The sequence below is a fragment of the Vulpes vulpes genome, chromosome 1, assembly GCF_048418805.1.
Source record: "Vulpes vulpes isolate BD-2025 chromosome 1, VulVul3, whole genome shotgun sequence".
Lineage (NCBI taxonomy): Eukaryota > Metazoa > Chordata > Mammalia > Carnivora > Canidae > Vulpes > Vulpes vulpes.
In genome coordinates, this window is record NC_132780.1 from 153604165 (window position 1) to 153625258 (window position 21094).

At 37.0% G+C, this 21094-nt stretch overlaps 1 protein-coding gene across 3 annotated transcripts in view; it reads left to right on the forward strand.

Annotated features, from left to right (window-relative positions):
• PRIM2 (DNA primase subunit 2) overlaps positions 1-21094 on the forward strand; it is a 299004-nt gene that overhangs the window by 277061 nt on the left and 849 nt on the right. For all 3 annotated transcript variants that reach the window (XM_072734812.1, XM_072734830.1, XM_072734821.1), the window contains one exon: positions 9279-9347. In XM_072734812.1, coding sequence (XP_072590913.1) covers positions 9279-9347 — 69 coding nt within the window. The remainder of the gene's footprint in view (positions 1-9278; positions 9348-21094) is intronic.

Consider the following 21094-nt stretch of genomic DNA (forward strand, 5'->3'; position numbering starts at 1 on the left):
TGTGGCATAGTACATTTTCCAACTGAGGAGGTTCACATTTTAATCAGATTCTCTAAGGCTTCTCAAAGATCTAAAAAAAAGCTATCAGCATCCTTTTTTCTAATGTATTTGCATATGTACATGAAGAGATTTAGAGAGCTGATAAGTAAAATAACTAGAACAATATCTGATAGATACTAGCTTATTGTCACGATCATTATTCACGCTTTTTTCCATCCCTCTCCCTGCAAAAACTAACAGGCAAAAAATAATTGGACTATGTTACAGATTTGGTTCACTGTGGTGATTTGTATGTGCAGGGTTTTCATTGGGGAGGACTCTCAGGATCAATATCTGTCAGGGAGTGAAGAAGGCAAGATTGGGCAGAAAGAAAAGTTTGTCTTTAGCTGATCTTTCAGGGAACTCAGAAGCCAGAATGACCTCATAGAGTTGTCTCTAGTTGGAGCAAGGGCTCTTGGCCTTTATACCACTGCATCAACCAGTCATTGGATCAGGCTGCTCTCCAGAAAGGAACAGCAGCACCTGGAACAAAATGGCTTTCTTCAAGTGAGGGGACTTCTGCTGCAAGCTATCAGTCGTCAACACTCTGACCCTGGAGAAATGTGTTTGTTCTGAGGAGGAGGGAATGTGAACAGCATACCACTGAGTCTACCATACAGTCTCCAGGGAGCGTGGATGAAACACTAAAAGTTCAAGCCAGAAATCAGGAAAATATTCAGGATTCTTTCCTGGTTTGAGTGTTCTTAAATCTATTTTCTTTCTTCTCCCTGTCTTCCATAACCTATGATGCCCTATTTTCCTTTTTTTTTTTTTTTTAATTTTTTATTTATTTATTTATGATAGTCACAGAGAGAGAGAGAGAGAGGCAGAGACACAGGCGGAGGGAGAAGCAGGCTCCATGCACCGGGAGCCTGATGTGGGATTCGATCCCGGGTCTCCAGGATCGCACCCTGGGCCAAAGGCAGGCGCCAAACCGCTGCGCCACCCAGGGATCCCGATGCCCTATTTTCCATCCTTCTTCCCCCTAAGAGTCCTTCACACTATGCCAAAGTAATCTTTCTAATATAGTTTAATTTCTGGCCATCCTCAAACACCTTGCTGTCAAGTTTCTGTGCTTCCTTTGCATGTTATTTCCGGTATCTGGTTTATCCTACCCCTTTCTTTATCTTGATTATTTTTACTCATTTATTACAGTTTGGCTCAATTGAGTCATCCCCTGAAAGCTTTGAGCACTTTTCCTCCCCTTCCCCTGTAACATCCTGTTTGTCTTCTTGTCTGTCCTCCCCTCTGGATTCATTGAGGCTTTATCTTTCCTGAAGGCAGAAATGGTATCTTTCATCTGAATAAAACCAGCCCCTGACCATCATGCCTAGAGTTCATTATAGGAGCTTAATGAATGTGGGCTGGATGAATGACTCAAATCAGTGCATGGTCTGAAAGCTTGTCTGGAAGGTGTTGGCAGAGGCTGCTCTGTGTTTGCATATGTTAGTGTTTGCCTGCATGTGTAGAACTATATATAGCAATGGCAGATTTCTCCATTTGGATTCAAGTTAATGTGATAGATTATTTTCATTCTCTCCTCCAAAAAGTCTTCAGATGTGACTAGAGAAACGTCTCAAGCTTTCTTAATGCCTTGTGGAAACTAAATCAGTAATTTTTTTTCCTATGGTACTACACTCCCCTCACTGCCCCCTCAAAAAAGAAAGAAAGAAATGAAAAGCAATTAATTGAAAAGGTTGTAGTAAAAGTGCTCTAAGACTGATTTAAATAAAAGTAAGTTGTTTTGGTGAGGAAGGATTTCTTTTTTCAATAAACATTTACTGAGCACTAGACATATCACTGAGTTTTCAATATGTTCAAATCTGGAAATAGAATGATTAAGAAACTGTTTAAGAGCTTTTAGTCTAGTGGAGCCAAAAGGCATAATTCAGTATATAATAAAGTATGATAAGTGCTTTAATAAAAATACACTTAAAGTGCTAGCTGTAAAAAAAGAAAAAAAAAGTGCTAGCTGTAGAATCAGAGGGCTAAGAACTGCTGAGGAAGAGGTGTGATCTCTGGGAATGCTTCCTGTAGGAAGTGATCATTGGATTGTGTTTGAAAGTTGAGTAGGAGTTTCCCCAGGAGAGGGAAGCAAGGCTTATGAGGCAAAAGGAACAGCATTCATTCAACATCAACAAAAAACAAGATGATGACTGTATTCCAGTTGCTATGTAAGCCACAAGGCCTCTGCCTTTATGGAGCTAATATTCTAGGTGGGGAGACAGACCGTGAACAAATTAGGTGTGGTGAAAAGAAACTAGACGAGGAAATAGGATAAGACTTAGAGGAGGTGTGTGTAGACAAGGTTGTCAGGGTGTGTTTTGGGGAACTCTAGTCCTGGGAGAAGTATAGAAACACGTTCTGGAGACAAAAGTTTGAGAAACATCACCCTGATAAATCCTGCTGTAAAAGAAACCTAGATAATTCTGGATTGAACTAAACCAAAAAAATGCATTAGATGAGAAAACTCTCTGAGTCACTAGGATTTTCAGAGCTAAAATTCCAAATGATACAGTGTGGGAGAACCTGGACCAGAGTGTAAGGAGCCCAGTGGCCAGGCAGGGCAAGGCAGGAAAGAGTCCCAGAGAGGGAGACTTGGGGCCTGATGAACAAGGCCTTTTGGATGATGATGAAGTTTGTTACCCATTTTCGGGTAGGAGCCAGCAGTGTCAGAATTAGATTTGATTTCAGAAAAGTTACTGTGGTGGCAGTTTGAAAGCTGTCTTGAGTGAAGAAAGAATAAGTCATGAAGCTTTACAGTAAAAAAGAGAGCGATTAGGACCTGAACAATGGGGAAGAAAAAGTATGTTTTTAGAGACATTTGGAGGTAGAATCGATTCAGTCAGATAACTATGTTTATAGAAAATGAAGAATGAGTCAGAAAACTTCTTGGCATGTAATGTTTTAAACGAATGAAAGTACATCTTCAAGAGAGGGAAACTTGCCCCTGATCTGCCAATAAATGAAGGTCACAGCAGAGTTGTAAGGTGGTGGCTGGCTAAGCTATGCTGAGTGTGTGAGAAACAGGAGCAAAGTAATATGTTCAAAAGTGTTCCAGACTCTGCATCTCTGCCACATTTTCTTTCACCTTTGAAATAAAGGACGGTTAGAAATGAAGTGGAAAAATATCAGCCAGTCTGCTTGTGAAAGGTTGAGGTTTTAAGGAAGAAACAAGCTCATTATCACTTTTAAATAAGACAGAATATGACCTTGAATTAGAGACAGATTAACTGCCTGTCTAATTGGTGAGTGCAGCACACCTAGCTATACAGCACCCCACTTGCTAAAGCCAAGGACAGGCAGGTGGCTCCATTCTGCTGCCAGAGAATCATCTGGACCTTGTTGGCAGGCACTGAAGCTAGAGGCACAGAGGAAGCTGCAGATGGCAGGGAATAGTAGAGAGCATTAGGAAGAGAGAAGGAAGTGTGGCTCAAAGTTATAAAATGTTATCTATATTTCTATCCAGTGGTGTGTGTGTGTGTGTGTGTGTGTGTGTGTGTGTGTGTGTAAATATAGATTTCCCATCTGTATTTTGTGTATCATATATTTGTCAACTAGCTATATTGCCAGTCAGATAAGAAAAATATCAACAATTTGCTCCTCTTCCTCCAACTGCAGGGGTATCTTGGTTAGCTACTTTATTAGCATTCAAAACCAAAACAGTTATTTGTTTTGAGGATAATAAAGTAGTAAATGAAGTGTTATTAATGCTTTAACCAAACTTAGCAAATACAGATGTTTTCTTGTAAAGATGACAAAGTGCACTGTTTAAAAAAAAAAGAAGAAGAAGAAGAAGATCTAATATTCTTCATTGGTGGACTTCAATCAGCCAGTAAAAAATAATTAAAAATACAGAGAGCAAAGTTAAAGAATATTAGTTACCAAAATATAGTAGTTTGATATCACTATGCCTCCTAATTTTTTCTTAGCCTTTTGATTACTAATGAACTAGAATAGAACAATAAATGGATTGTTATGCTTGACATTTTATACTTTGGTCTGGAAATATTGGCATTAAAATTTTTTAAAAGTCAAATTAAAATTACTATTTGAGCAATAGTCTTAAATCTTGTAGAAATTTTTTTCTTTAAATTTTTGTTTTCAAATAAGCCTTTTTTGATATAACCAAACAATTTGAACAATCATATTTTTCTAAAGCAGAGTTAGAAGAACTTCTAACCTAGGCATCAGAATTGACACTTATTTTGGTATATATTAGAGGAAATTGTGGTGTGCTGCTTTCTTCCAGAATGGAATACGAAACACCTTTTGTGAGCTGTAGGTTATACTTTGATGTTTATAGGCCATGTAAAATAGTAAGCTGTGGACTCCCGTTTCATTTAATCTCATCCCTTTGGCTTTCTACATTTTTCTTCTACCTGGTCCTTTCATTTTCCTGTCTGTTTCTTTTTGTCTCCTCCTTACATTTTTTCCTCTTGATGAGTTTCCGTCACCTGTTTTATTTCTGACCTTGGCCAGCCTGTGTCTGCTGAACTCCAGCCTTGTGGAGCTTGTGAGCAGAGAGGCCAGTTTAGGAGGATGGAGGTTTGATCTTGAGAATCTATCTGGCAAAACAAACACTGTCAATAAGTACTGTTGCCTAACTACATGTTCATTCTAGCTTCTGTACAGAATTTTATTTTCTTTAAAAAATTTGACTGTCAGGGTGCCTGGGTGGCTCAGTCAGTTGAGCACCTAACTCTTGATTTTGGCTCAGGTCATGATCTCAGGGTCATGGGATCAAGCCCTGTATCAGGCTCTGTGCTCAGTGTAGAATCTGCTTGTCCCTCTCTCTCTCTCTCTCTCTCTCTCTCTCTCTCTCTCTTTTCTCTCCTTCTCTCAAATAAATACAATCTTTAAAAAAAATTTAATGTCTTTTAAATATTCCAACACAAAAAAACATATATGTAAACAAGTACATTATGAACTAGCTCCCCATGTGCCTCTCCCTCCCAAAAGCATTTTTTAAATGATTTTTATTTATTTATTTATTCATGAGAGACACAGAGAGGCAGAGATACAGGCAGAGGGAGAAGCACACTCCCTGTAGGGAGCCTGATGTGGGACTCGATCCCAAGACCCCAGGATCATAACCTCAGCTGAAGGCAGGCACTCAACCACTGAGCCACCCAGGTGCTTCCCAAAAGCATATCTTTAACAAATAAACAAGAACAAAGTTAGGTATATAAGTTCAAAATTGACACATTATAAAATATTGCCACAGCCAATATTTCTTCATTCTTGAAAACATCAAAGAAAAATTTTAGTTTCAGAGAAAAGCACACCACTTTTGGTTTTAAACCCTAAATCTTTCTCGGGCTACAAGTCAAGTATATAGGTCCAATAGCCTGGGACGTGTGCTCTTCTGTTAAAACTTAGCACTTCTAAAAAAAAAAAAAAAAGGATTACTTGAATTATGACTACACACAAAATATAAATTCTAAATGAACCCAACCATTGCTAAGACCCTGAATTTCAAAGAACAAGAATGGCTCAGTAATCACAATCCTCTTGCATGTCAACCATCAGTGCTTAACCGTCCCTGTCTAGCCTTAGTGACTTAGCAGTGAGCATTTTCAGCATCTGTCCATTAACACACAAGTGGTCCACCTTCAGAAAAGCAGTCTTTCCAAGGATATGTAAAACATTGTGAGACCATACCTCCTGACCCCTAATTCTTTTCCACGGTCTACCTCAGGCATCTGTCCTTGGATTTTGGTGTTTCTTTGCCAAGTTTCTATTTTTGCTTCTATTTCACAAACTGATTTTGGGTGTATTGCTGATCCCTCAGTTCTCTTTCTCTTGGTTTTTAGCTTTGTATTTCCTGTCTTGGAGTCATCCAACCCATCAACAAATTATACCAGTACCATCCTCAACATACCTATATACTATCTTAGTATAGCATTTGCTAGTGAAGTTTATATCAGAAAAGTTAAGGAAAACTAGGTGCAGGAAAAGTCCTGAGTTGTACTTATATATAAATGATGCAACATCAGAATCACTTGCTGAATATTTTGAAGTCCGAGGAGGAGGTGTGCATCTAAGGTGTTGCTGAACCTTTGAGACAGTTTACATGTCCTACTCACAGGCTATTGTGTAAGAAGCATATTGTTTAGTGACTAGTAAGTGGTATTTTTAGTATTCTGCATTTATTTTACATGATAGTTTGTTACATATTGCATTTTACTGAGATTTTAAACTACTTAGATTTATTTAGGAAATCAGTTGGAGAGGAGAGGGGTTGAGTGACAGGTCGTGAACTACTCTAAAACATCAGGGAATAGGTTTTGGTTGAGCATTTTTGTGTAGAACAGCTGTTTTTCAAAAACAGTTACAGCCAATAAGTGGGGAATGCAACCACTTCTAACCACTACTCTTATCACCCTGTCCTAAGCCAACATCATTCATTTGCTGGATTCTTGTAATGAACTCCCTGTTTGCATCCCTACTCTAGTCTGTTCCCAGCATAGTAGACAGAATATTAGGTCATGTTACTCCCATGCTAAGAACATTGTAGTAGCTCTGCATTTTACTCAGAGAAAAAAGCCAGACTTCATTTATTGGTCCACAAGATCCTGCTCTTTCTTCCTTTTTTTTTCTCTTCCTTTATCTCTATGATCTCAATTATAATGTTAAATTCAAGTACAGATGTTTATTAGCTATTGAAGTTTTTGAGTTATGTTTCACATAGTCCTCTTAAGGAAAACAAAATAATAAATTGCATAGGATTTTTAAATTCTTCTCACAGTAAATGGCACTCATTAGATAGACACCCCTATTTTAAGAGGATCTATTTCTTCCTCTCTGAAATGAGGATAATACCTGCCAGTAATACCTAATCTCCTCAAAGTAGTCTTTCTCTTGGATTTTTTTCTATTCATTTATTGTCCCTATATTTCCATTACTTGATTTTCTTCTTCTTTCCCTAGATCCTCTTTGTAGGCCTAAATATGTCTGTCTTTGAATAGCTTCTCCAGCTAATGAAAAGCACTCTATTGTCTTTTCCCCCCATTATACCATTACATATGCTCAGAAACTTTCATTTACCTCAAGTATGCTGTAACATTATCAGCAAAATTATTTAAAGATGGATGATGGTTGAATGATTTATTTCCAGATTTGCAAGAAATTTCCAAATAAAACCTCATTCTAGAAAGATAAAGCAAAAGGGAAAAGGAAAATTAAATGATTTTGGTTAAGGAAGACCCTTCTCTGGGAGCAGGAGGTATTGATCTGTGATTAATCTAAATTTAATTTTGATGGAACCTGAAATTTCACAATACCCAAGATTTTCTTACATTCTGTGGCTTATATGTCAGTTTTCCTTAGTAACTTTTTACATATGTGTATGTCGCCCAACTAGATATTTTTTATTTTTATTTTTTAATTTGTGTTTATTGTTTGAAAGTAGGCTCCATGCCCAATATGGGGCTTGAACTCATGATCAAGAGTTGCACACTTTACTAATGGAGTTAGCCAGTCACCCCAACATTTTTTAAATGTTTCTTATAAGTATTAACATTATAGCATGTTTCCCAAACATATAGATTAGAATATATGTATATAATGTTATGTTTACTTTGCAAGGAACATGTTTAAATATATGTATTTAAGTTCATCTATATTTAAATATATATATATATCAAGAATATGTATATACAGAGAATATGATGTTGGATTCATTGTTTTGTTTTTACATTAAAGAGCTTTATTATATACCACACAATTGAGCTTTTTGTTTATTTCTGTGAATTCATTTTCTCCTCAGGTAATTTGTGGTATCATTTAAACTTAACTAGAGTTTGAAGTCTTTTCTTAAAAATTGCAATTCACAGATAGTCCTTCATGGTATCACTGCTGTTTGCCAATAACCCATTGCAAGTTCATCTCAACACAATTTGAATATCTGTGTAAAGGCTTTGGAGAATATGAGCTTGGAGTATTAGAATTACTTTGAAAACTTTGTGGCTTTCTTCATTTTAAAAAAATTTGTAGCCATTTATTTTAAATTGATTTATTTTTCATTCCTATCTAATAATTCAAGAACAATGGACAGGTCAAATAGGCAGGATCCTGGGTGCTGTGATTGATTGGCATTTACATAGGCCTTTCATGTAGGATTTAATAAAAAGTGAGCCGAAATTGAGAAATGTAATCTATAAGACAATCAGAGAAAAGCTGTTCTTTTAAGCACATTCTTGTCAGGATTGTACGATGCTCACTCTATAACTGTAATAATTTTGTGTATCTGTCAAAAGATGTAAGGTATATTCAATAATGAGGATAGCAAGAATTTGAGGCTTCATGTACATTTCTTGTTGTCGCAGGAAGGTCAGCCCTTTAAAAAGGGATAGAAATGAACATTTCCCTAGAATTCTGTTTCCCTTCATTTTAGGCTATCTCTTAATTCCAGCATTTTACTGTGTTTGATAAGCAGGCCAAATATACATTTTATTTATTTGGTAGGTGGCGGGGGGTGATGAAACTTTACAAATTTCAGCTGGCATTGCACTTGGCTGATAAGAACAGAAGTTTGTACCGCTCTGAAGAGATTACATGAAGTAGAATTGGAAAGCAAATTGTATTTACAAAAGATAGGATGATGTTCCTAATAGGTGTCCAGAATAGACTATTCACTCTCATATTCTGCTGAGCTTTACTAGAAATAACTTCATTTCAAAAAAAGAACAAATCTGATTAAAGGTAAAAGCATTCCCTCTCCAAAGATACTCATCCAAAGGGCTTACATTAAATTTTCCTGATGGGTACACAGCTGTACTTTAGGCTGTATCTGTATAAATTGGTAATATGGAAAATAAAAATAATCAAAATAGTATACTTGATTGCTTTATGCACCATTTAGATTACTAGATTTATATCTATAATTTTGGAAGAGATGTTGCAATATGATGTTCTGACAATAACTGTCAAAGTCATAATACTGGGATCTATTTTCATCTTGTTGTCAAGGTAAAGTTATTGAAATTCATAGTTGGTAGGTCAGAAAGATCACTTACTATCTCTTGTCATCTGTGGTTTAATGCTGACCTAAACAGCTACCGTATAATGTCAAAATTATCACACAGTGTCCAGGCTGCAGAAGTACAACATGTTCCATGATTTAGTGTACTTCCTGTCTAGAATAAAGATTATGCAAAGGCCAACAACCATGAGCTACAGTGGTTTAGAGAAACTTAGTTTCTAATTTTGCTTTCTCTTTTTCCCATTCATTTTAGATTTTGGATTTAGTAAAAGGGACACATTACCAAGTAGCCTGTCAGAAGTACTTCGAGATGATACATAATGTAAGTACATTTTTAAACTTTATGGCCTAATTCTTTGTTTTTTTTGTTACTCTGTGTTTCATTCAGGGATTTTGGTTGCAGCAATAGAAAATACTCCAGCTATTTTCACCAGAAAGGGATTTATTACATGGTATTAGGTACCTTATAAAATTTATAGAAGGGCCAGCGAATTAAACTAGGATGCTACCAAACCAGAAACATTATAACTAGGAGAAGCTACACAATGAGAAAACCTTACTTTACTATAGCTGCCACCCACCACTTCACATCTAGAGATGAGACCAAGGGTCAGTAAACTTTTTCGGGAAAGTGCCAGATTGTAAAAATTTTAGACTTTATTGTCCATATGGTCTCTGTCAAAACTGCTCTTCTCTGCTTTTGTAGCCAAAAGCAGCCATAGATGGTATAAAAATGAGCAAGCATGGCTGTGTTCCAGTAGAACTTTATTTACAAAGACAGATAGTGGGCCAGATTTAGGCCTTAATTAGCCAACTCTTGGAATAGATCCAGATTACTTGCCCCAGGTGCCTAGAAAAACCAGAGGCTTTTGCTTTCTTCCTTGTAGAAAATCTGATTGTTTTACTTGTGGCCACCACCTCTGTGTTACTCTTACTTCTCAAATCTCATATTTACTGCAGAACCTGTTACATGTAGGACCACTAATTGCAAGGGAATCCGGGAAATATGTCTGGTTTTTATCTTGTGAGCCTCTTTCAGCATGCTTCTGTAGTACAGCCATACCATGAAGATACAATGGTTCGGTTCTAGACCATAACAATAACATGAGTGGAATGCATTTTTTGGTTCCCCAGGGCATGTAACAGTCACATTTCCATTACACCGTAGTCTGTTAGTTGTGCAGTAGCATATGTCTAGCAAATGTACGTACCTTAATTTAAAAATACTTTATAGCTCATCTGAGCTTTCAGGAAATCAGTCTTTTTGCTGGTGGAGGGTCCTCCCTCCATGTTGATGGCTGTGGACTGATCAGGGTGGGGTGGTGAATTGCTGAAGGTTGGGGAAGCCACACCAATTTTTAAAAATAAGATGTTTGCCACATCGACTGACTCTTTCATGCATGATTTCTCTATAGCATGCAATCATGTTTGACAGTATTTTGCCCATGGTAGAAGTTCTTTCAAAATTGGAGTCAGCCCTCTCAAACCCTGCTGCTCCTTCCTCAACTAAGTTCTAAATTCTTTGTTGTCATTTCAACAATCTTCACAGCGTCTTCACCAAGAGTATATTCCATCTCAAGCTGCTCTCTCTGCTTGTCCATAAGAAGCAGCTCCTCATTTGTTCAAGTTTTATCATGAACTTGTAGCAACTCAGGCACATCTCAGGCTCCACTTTTTTTTTTTTAAAGATTTTATTTATTTACTCATGAGAGAGGCAGAGAGAAAGGCAGAGACATAGGCAGAGGGAGAAGCAGGCTCCCTGCGGGTCCTGGGATCACACCCTGAGCCCGAGGCAGATGCTCAACCACTGAGCCACCCAGGTGCTCCCAGGGTCCACTTCTAATTCTAGTTCTGTTGTTATTTCTACATCTGCATTTACTTCCTCCACTGAAGTCCTTAACCCCTTAGGTTATCTTCTCCCAACCGCCCAACCTGTTAATGTTGGTACTTTTACCTCTTCTCACAAATCACGGGTGTTGTTAGTAGGATCTAGGATGGTGAATCCTTTCCAGAAGGTTTCTAATTTACTTTGCACAGATCCATCAGAAGAATCACCGTGTATGGCAGCTATAGCATTACAGAATGTATTTCTTAAATAGTAAAACCTGAAAGTCAATATGACTCCTTGATCTGTGGGCTGCAGAATGGATGTTGTGTTAGCAGACATGAAAATAACATTAATCTTGTTGTACATCTCCATCAGAGCTCTTGGGTGGCCAGGTACCTTGTCAGTGAGCAGTTATATATATATATATATATATATATATATATATATATTTATTTATTTATTTATTTATATTTATATTTATATATATATATAATTATATATTGTTCGTTTTGTTTTATTTTTAACTAATCTGTGCCCAACAGGGGCTTGAACTCATGACCCCTACCTAGGTCAAGAGTTGCATGCTCTACCAGCCGAGCCAGCAAGGTTCCCCCAGTGAGCAGTAATATTTTGAAAGGAATTTTTTTTTCCTGAGTTGTAGGTGTCAATAGTGGGCTTAGAACATTCAGTCAAAAAAAAAAAAAGAACATTCAGTCAACCATGTTGTAAATATACGTGCTGTCATCCAAGCTTTGTTCCATTTACAGAGGATAAGCAAAGTAGATTTAGCATAATTCTCAAGGATTATTCCAAGGATTTTCAAAATGGTCAGCATTGGCTTCAACATAAAGCTACCCACTGCATTAGCCCCTAAAAAAAGTCAGCCTGTCCTTGAAAGCTTTGAAGGCAGGCATTGACTTTTCCTTTCTAGCTGTGAAAGTCCTAGGTGGCATCTTCTTCCACGATAAGGCTCTTTCATCCTCATCCACACTGAAAATTTGTTTAGTGTAGCACCTTTAGGAATTCTCTAGGCTAGATCTTCTAGATAACTTGCTGCAGCTTCTACATCATTCACCTGCTACTTCATCTTTCATTTCCAATGTTATGTATACAGCTTCTTTCCTCAAACCTCATGAAACAGCCTGTGTTAGCTTCAAACTATTCTTCTGTAGCTTCCTTACCTGTCTCAGCCTTCATAGAATTGAAGAGTTAGGGCTTTGTTCTGGATTAGCTTTGGCTTAAGGGAGTATTGTAGCTGGTGTGATCTTTTGTCGAGACCAGGAAAACTTTCTCATATCAGCAGCAATCAGGCTGTTTTGCTTTTTTATTCATGTGTTCGCCGGCACAGCAGTTTTCATTTCCTTCAGGAACTTTTCCTTTGCATTCACAACTTGAGTGTTTGGCAAAAGAGGCCTAGCTTTTGGCCTCTCTCAGCTTTCAACATGCCTTCCTCACTAAGCTTGATCATTTCTAGCTTTGATTTAAAGTGACAGATGTGCAGCTCTTCCTTTCACTTGAACACTTAGAGGCTGTTCTGGGGTTAATTGGCCTAATTTCAGTATTCTTGTAGCTCAGGGAATAGGGAGACCAGAAGAAAGGGAGAAAGATGGGGGAATGGCCAGTCATTGGAGGAGTTAGAGCACATACAACATTGGTTATCAATTAAGTTTGGCATCTTGTATGGGCATGGTTTCCAGCACAATTACAGTAGTAACATCAAAGGTCTCCATAAGAAAAAATAATAATAAAGTTTGAAATATTGTGAGAATTACCAGAATGTGACACAGAGACATGAAGTGAGCAAATACTATTAGAAAAATGGTGCCTATAGACTTCTTCAACTGCGGAGATGCCACAAACCTCCAATTTGTAAAAAGTATCTGGGAAATGCAATAAAACAAGGTATGCCTGTATAAGTCCTACTAGTAGCTTCTGAAAGGTGTAGAGCAAGGGTCACAAACTCAGAGGCCTACAGAGGTCAGGGCAGCTAACCCAAAAAAGTATAGGTGGCTGAGATTAATACGAGAGTATGGAAGGAATTATGGTATGCTAATGAAATCACATTCGTTAGGTGCATTCACATTGACAGAACATGTCTGCAGGTGCAATTCAGCCCCTCTACCCCCTTGTTTGTAACCACTGGTCCTGATCATGGCTTCCTAACCTAGCACAGACATCTAAGAATAGACATGAAAGTCCATGCACTTCTTGAAACATTTTTATCTGCAAATATATCTGTGCTTTTTTTTTTTTTTTTGGAGTCTGTTATTAGGTTGCCAAGGGATCCATCCATGACCCTCCCCAAAAAAGATGTTCAGCTACCATTCTGTGCTGTTTTAGAATCATTTTTATCTTTTCTAGTTTTCATGAAATAATTTTTCTAATTTGGTTATATATTAGTGGTATTTCTTACATTATAAAATATTTCATAGAAAAAATATACCCTATAATATTACCAGTAATTAATATAGTATTGTCAGCTAACATCTGTAGAACCCTTCACACATACCTAGCACACCACTAAGTACTTTGGCCACATTAGGTTGGTTTTTTTTGTTTTGTTTTTTGGGTTTTGTTTTGTTTTTAAGATTTATTTATTTATTTGTGAGAGACACAAACAGAGAGAGAGGTAGAGATACAGGCAGAGGGAGAAGCTGGCTCCTCGCAGGGTATCAATCCTGGATCCCGGGATCATGACCCGAGCCGAAGGCAAAGCGCCCAACCACTGGGCCACCCAGGCATCCCCACATTAGCTCTTTTGATCCACACTATAATACTACAACTTTTTTTTTTTTTTTTTTTTTTAACGAATAAAGTTTAGAGAGGCTGAACAACCTGTGTAAGGTCATATTGCTTATAAGGGATGGACTTGTATTTGAACCAGACTGCCAAGTAACGCATTAAAGCTTACGAGCCTAACTGTGACTATGGACTTAACAGAATCTGATACTGTATTTGTAATAATAACTGTTGAGGTCACTAGCATTTTCCTGTCTACATTCATGATCCAGCCACCATACTTTATGTTAAAAAAAAAATCCAAAGCCACATACTTTATGTTAAAAAAAATCCAATTCTGTATGATTTGCCCAAAGTACCACAGCTGGCAAATGGGAGATCTGGAGCTAGAACCCCCGGTCTGCTGTGGGTCTCATCTTCTTTCTATTACACCTAACTGTTGAAAATATTACCATTATTTAAAAACCTAAAAACTGTTTTCACAAAATCTAAAGGACTAAATAAACATCAATAAAATAGGAGACAAGCACAAATTCTCAGTTTTATGAGTATAGAAATCTCACCAGATAAGCCCTATTCATTTGGTTTTTTGTTTATTGTTTTTTAAGATTTTATTTATTTATTCATGAGAGACACAGAGAGAAAGAGAGGCAGAGACATAGGCAGAGGGGGAAGCAGGCCCCATGCAGGGAGCCCGCCATGGGACTTGATCCCGGGTTTCCAGGATCACACCCTGGGCTGAAGGCAGCAGCGCTAAACCACTGAGCCACCTGAGCTGCCCTCATTTGGTATTTTTAGCACCAGTTTTGCGTGACTTTTTTCCTTAAAGACCATATTCCTTAATTTGCCTGCATAGCTTGAGAGATTTAATTTCATATGTGTCCTTAATTATTTGTGGACCCTTTAAATTAGAGACCTCAGAACTTCCACAGACTGAGGTCTATTATTCAACTTCTTTCCTTGTTTTTAAATAAGTTGTGAAAATTAGATTTAAATATTGAGTTTGGGCAGCCCCAGTGGCGCAGCAGTTTGGTGCCGCCTGCAGCCCGGGGCATGATCCTGGAGACACGGGATCGAGTCCCACGCCGGGCTCCCTGCATGGAGCCTGCTTCTCCCTATGCCTGTGTCTCTGCCTCTCTCCGTCTCTCTCTCTGTGTTGCTCATGAATAAATAAATAAAATCTTTAAAAAAAGGTTATTAAATAAATAAATAAATAAATAAATAAATAAATAAATAAATAAATAAATATTGAGTTTGTGACATAATCACCAAAAGCAAGAAAATATTTTTAGTTCTCAGATCCGCTTTTGTAGTATCTTGTTCTTATAGGAGTATTACTACTATGGCCAATTTTAAAACTTATCTTAGATGAATGAAGATATTGAAAATACATTTGTCTAAATCCTCCCACATATAACTTAAGCCACATAAAAATTAATGGAATAAAAAGGCTGTTTGAATTCACTAGATATCTCATTATAGATTTTTACTTGTGAACATCTATTAGTATTTCTCATTTAATTTCAAAATAAGATCCATTTTTATTGTCAGTTTTCTTCCATCCTGCCTGCCCCTGTTAATAATTTTTTTTAAAGCTATGTTTACTTTCCTGAGGACTCTGTGATCAAACTCATTTTGATGAAAGTTTTGAAAATAAACTGGTTAATTGATACCATTTACAGCAGCACTGTGATAGTTCCATATGGCTTTTTTGGTAATACCAGCTGCCTCATTATAAGCTGTCATTGCAAAACCTCTTGATTAAAGCCCAAACATCCCATAGGTAAAACAATATTGCTTCCATTCCTTCAAAATCTACTTTTGCTGTGGCAGAAATATGGACCTATGTTTCTGTGAAGGTCATTGTGTGCAAAACATGTTGATTCCAAACAAACGTTTGAGATTTAGTTAGATGTCAAAATCTGGCCTGCTTGAAATCCGTTTTCTTCTCTTCAGTGTTTTTAGGGAGCAATGTTTTATTTTTTTTATTTTTTTATTTTTTAAATTTTTCTTTATTTATGATAGTCACACAGAGAGAGGGAGAGAGGCAGAGACACAGGCAGAGGGAGAAGCAGGCTCCATGCACCGGGAACCCGACGTGGGATTCGATCCCGGGTCTCCAGGATCACGCCCTGGGCCAAAGGCAGGCGCCAAACCGCTGCGCCACCCAGGGATCCCAGGGAGCAATGTTTTATATTGTGGTGTATTTTTTTTCTTGTGGTTTACTCCCTGTGTAAATGAAACTAGGCCTTGTGTAGATTAATCTCTGAATTTTAATTGAAAATCCTTTCTTTAGAAATAGATCTCCTTAGGCACTGGGTCATTTTTTATACTTATTTTCCAAATAGCTGAGCATATTTTTTTTCTTACCATATAAATCTTTACAGAAATCTTGCTAAATTCTATCACATTTTCCTGCAATCTTGAACAGGATATACCAAATACAATTCAGCTTTTTTATAATACTCAGGGTCATTATTATGGGTATCAGTTAGGCTGCTGGGCTAGAAACCATGATTGTGTCTTACTTGAATCACTACAATAGCTTCCTAACTCATTTCCCAGTGTCTACAACATGTGTACCATTCCAGTTATTTCCTCTCCACATAGCTGCTAGAATTATCTTTAAAATAGGAATATGATTACTTCAACAAAGTGTTTTAAAGAAAGACAACAAAAACAAACCTTTATTTAAAGGGTTTCCCAGTTGCTCTAAAGATGAAATCCAAAATCTGCAATGTAGCCTTATAAAGGCCTCTCCACTTCATTTCCTTCTCCTCGACTCCCAGCTACACTGGTCTTATTTCATCTTCTTTATAGTACTTCGGGACTTGTAAGCTAATACAGCAGCATGAAAATGCATCATAGAATTTCCATCTCTCAATAGTGAACAGTGTACAAAACTAATAAAAAAAATCATTAACCACAAAGGAAAACATCACCAATACCAACCAATTAAGAAAAACAGCAAGGAAAGAAACAAAAAATTCTCAGTGTTTCCATATCTAGAATGTTCCTATCTTTAAAAAAACAACAACAAGATTTTATTTATTTATTCATGAGAGAGAGAGAGAGGGGCAGAGAGACACAGGCAGAGGGAGAAGCAGGCTCCATGCAGAGCCCAATGTGGGACTCAATCCCAGGTCTCCAGGATCAGGCCCAGGGCTGAAGGCGGCACTAAACCACTGAGCCACCCGAGCTGCCCAGGTTCCTATCTTTTTTAAAAATAAAGAGTAAAGGAAATAGCTGCTGACTTTTAAGCAGAAATAAGTGAAAGTAAGGGATTTCAATGGGGATAACTTGTATTCTCTATTCTTTCTTCTAATTTGATTTTGAAGTAAAATCTGTTTTCATTCTGTTAGGGTTTGGGGGGGCAGTGCAGGGAGGAGCCTAAACCAAAGTTAATTTTTCTGAACAAGATGAAAGGTAACTAAATGGCAGCTTCCTTCAGCCAGAAATAAAAGGGAAAGAAAACATTCCAAAGACAAAGAACCTCTCTTAAAAGAAAATACAATGCAGTATACAGAAGGAAACTCTTCCTAATTTTCATGCTACCAAGCAATTTAATTAGATCATAAGTTCAGTAAAATGAGTTTATTAGCAAAATGAGTTAAGAAAGTATAATTGCAGACCCAAGAGAGCAGCGGGAAAAGCCAAACATCACATAAAAACATGATACATGCCCTGATTTCAAGGCTGCTATCACTGTTTTAGTTGGTTAATAAGAGCATTAATTAAAATGGAATAAAAATATGTACATTTTTTAAACAATATAGTATAAGGTAAAACATTTTAAAAGTCTTTAATTCATCTTTTGATGTAGGGCAAGGTCTCTTATTTGAGTAGAGTCTCAGGATTAGAATTTAACCTTTTTTTAATTAATTAATTTAAGATCTTGTTTATTTATTCATGAGAGACAGAGGAAGAAGCAGGCTGCCTGCAGGGAGCCCTATGTGGGACTTGATGCCGGAGACCCCCAGATCACACCCTGAGCAAAAAGCAGATGCACAACCACTGAACCACTCCAGTGTCCCTCAACTTGTTTTTTAAATAAACTCTACTGACAATACACCATCACCAATTTCCAGTTCAGGCTTCTTTAAAGTGGGAGAGGAAGCTAATGACACATAGAAAACAATATACTCTTTGTCCCTTTCCTTTGGGGAATTCACCTTTTTTTTTTTTTAAAGTGACTTGCCTTTCTTGAGTCTTTGCAAAGCAATTATTTCAGAGTTTATAGAACCAACAACTCTCTTTTTACACTCCTATTTCCTTGGTTTTCCCTGTGGCAGCCTTATGACGTAGCAGATATTACTATTATTACCTCCATTTCATTGACCAAGAAACTGAGGCTTAGAAAGATGATCATATTTCATTTTGTCCAAGTTGAAGTCTAATAATTCATTTCAATCCAGAGAATCCTCTTCTGTGATGATAGATGTACTGAGAATTTTGACAAGTTGAAACAAGGTGTAGAAAATCCCCAATGTATAATTAAACCACAAAGTGCTAGATTCTTTTTACATGAAATAATATCACTGTGTTTTTTATAATCTTTATAGCCAAGTTTAACTCCAGAAATATTATGATATGACTGTAAGTTTATTTGACTTTGCATAAAACCTCCTAAAACAGATTTCAGAGCAACTAAATAAATGACCTAGTCAGATGTCCTTTAAGTCAGACAAAACCAGTAACTAGTTCTATGATTTTGCATAAACCATGTAATCTCCTTAGGCTTTGTTTCCTAGTTTGTACATGTAGGAGGTTCAACTTAAAGGATCTTCAAGGTCTTTCCAATCTCTAATGTTCTTTATTTATAAAACATAAAGCCTTCTGATTGAAATGTGTTACACAATAAACTTTTCATGAAACATTTTGTAAAATGCAAACTTTATATTGGATCTCCCACTTTTTAATGAATTGGGTGAAAAATCGAATATAATAAAGTTCACAAATGACTCTATTGTTAATAAAAATTATAGATTTATCACAGAACATTCAGGAAACATTTTAAAATTAAGCAGCAAAGTAGCAGATAAAAATGTGTTCTTAGTGATCTGAGTAATAACTCTTAAAATGAACTAGTCTGTATGCTATCAACCTGCTATACACTGAAGTTACTTTCAACAACTGACTAAAGAAAATCAGAATCCTAGAGTGTTCAGGTAGGTATTACAGAAAACACCTTGTTTGTTTATTGGTTCCCTTGTTAAGAGAGTTAATTCTGAGCCATGACAGCAATTCTTTTAAACCCCTGCTAACCCGTTTTAATCTACCATAAGATTATACATTGCTTTAGTCACATCACCTGCCCTCTTAAGGATTTTTAGTGACTCCCTGATGCCTACAAAATTAGGTCTAAACTACTTAACTCTGGTTTTCAAGGCTCTCTGAGGTCTGGCCCCAGCCTGTCTTTCCAACTTCATTTCCTTCATTCCCTTTTATATTGCCTTTACCACCAGGCCATCTGATCTACTTGCTTTACAGGAGAATTCCTTCTTTGCTCATGTGGTTCTGCTGCTTATATTAACCTTGACCTCATTATCCCAGCTTTGTACTCCCTCTATCTTCCCAAATTCAACTCATATAGCACTTCCCTTACAAAGCCTTCCTTGATCAACCCAACCAGAATTTCTCTCTCATGTGGAGCTAATAAGCCTTTATCTATGACCCTTACCACTTTACTCTTCAAAATATTTTGTTTATTTATTTGACAGAGACAGAGAGAGCACAAGCAGTGGGGTGCCAGGGAGAGGGAGAAGTATCTTCCTTGCAGAGCAGGGATCCTGATGCAGGGCTTGATCCCAGGACCCTCAGGTCATGACCTGAGCCAAAAGCAGATGCTTAACCACTGAGCCACCTAGGTGCCCCATGTATCACTTTGTTCTTGATAGAAGTTTTTAAGTGTATGACTTATTAGGCTGGAAATTTATTTATATTTGGTTTTAGGCAAGTACATTCTTGTGTGTTGAAAAACTACTAGCTCATAATGTAGCCTTATACACAGTAAGTCTTCAGTTAATATGTGACTGATACACACTGGTTAGTTCCGGGCTCCACTCAACAAATATTTAGATACCTACTGTTTGCAAGTCACTTCAGTACAAAGAGTGAGACGTAAAAAGGTTGGTAAATATAAGACATATGAATAGAAAAAGTGTAAGGGCTTCTCAGTTTGTAAAAAATTTGAAGTGAAATATCCCCTAACCAAAAACAAAAAACAAACAAAAAACAAACAAAAAAAAACGACAAAGAAGTAAAGTTTTTTTGTTGTCAGCTTCAACTGTAGAAGGCAGGGAGGGCAGAGATTTGACATTTGATCAACTTCATCTGACTCATTGGTTAAATGGAAAGAAAGTGACTGGTGTAGGAGGTTCATACTTCCAGAGCTATCTTGCTCTTATGTCACACCCCAAGAGTTAGTAAAAGTTTATACATTTTAAGGAACACATGTGTTATGAAATTACTGACCTTGGCACAAGGACATGACAGCAGAGTATACTGGTTCGTAGCATGAATTCTGCTAATTCATATCCTATCTCCCCTACCAATGTGTGGTCTTGGACAAGTTGACTTAACCTTTCTCTAACTGGAAGAATATTGATAATCTGTGTTCATAGGGCTCTTATGGAAGTTAATTGAATATATACCTGTGTATGAATGAGTATGGCATGTGTTTATGCCATTTAGGACAGTGTCTGGCACATAGTAGGCATTCAATAAGTGCTTGCTAATATTAAGGAATATATTTTTCTTCGCCATTAAATTTTGGAATCAAAGTTAGGAAGAAAAGTCATACTTGTTAAATCTTCAAAATAAGAAGCATTAATACCATTACAAAGCATCATTGAATATTAAAGGCATAAGGTAATGGGTAATTTGAAATTTAATTTTAAGTATAGTGATAGTATTTGACAAAAGAAATAACAAAACAGAGCAGCCTGAATGGCTCAGCGGTTTAGCACCGCCTTCAGTCCAGGGCGTGGTCCTGGAGACCTGGGATCAAGTCCCACATCCGGCTCCCTGCGTGGAGCCTGCTTCTCCCTCTGCCTGTGTCTCTGCCTCTCTCTCTCTCTCTCTCTCTCTATGAATAAATAAATAAAATCTTAAAAAAAAAAAAAAAGAAATAACAAAACAATGAACCTGGTCATGTTTGCATTAAGCCCCATTGAAAATTACCAAAAGAAAAAGATTTTCTATAAAAAAGTAAGAGCAGGGAAAGCCTAAGATTGGAATGAAGAAATTGTATTAGGTTGCTTTTTCAGTGTTTATATGAGATTAGATATGCCAGACTTATAAATATACTCTAAAATATGAATGGTATCAGGGACCAGTAACAAAATATTGTCTGTTTATATCCACTCCCTATGGTTCTGGAATGTTTAAGAATTACACCCTCCTTTTTTTTTTTTTTTTTGACAAGTGTTTATTGACAGACAGTATGGCAGGTATTATGCTTAGCCCTTTGAGATGTTGAGTAGAGGTAGAGATGAAGTAGA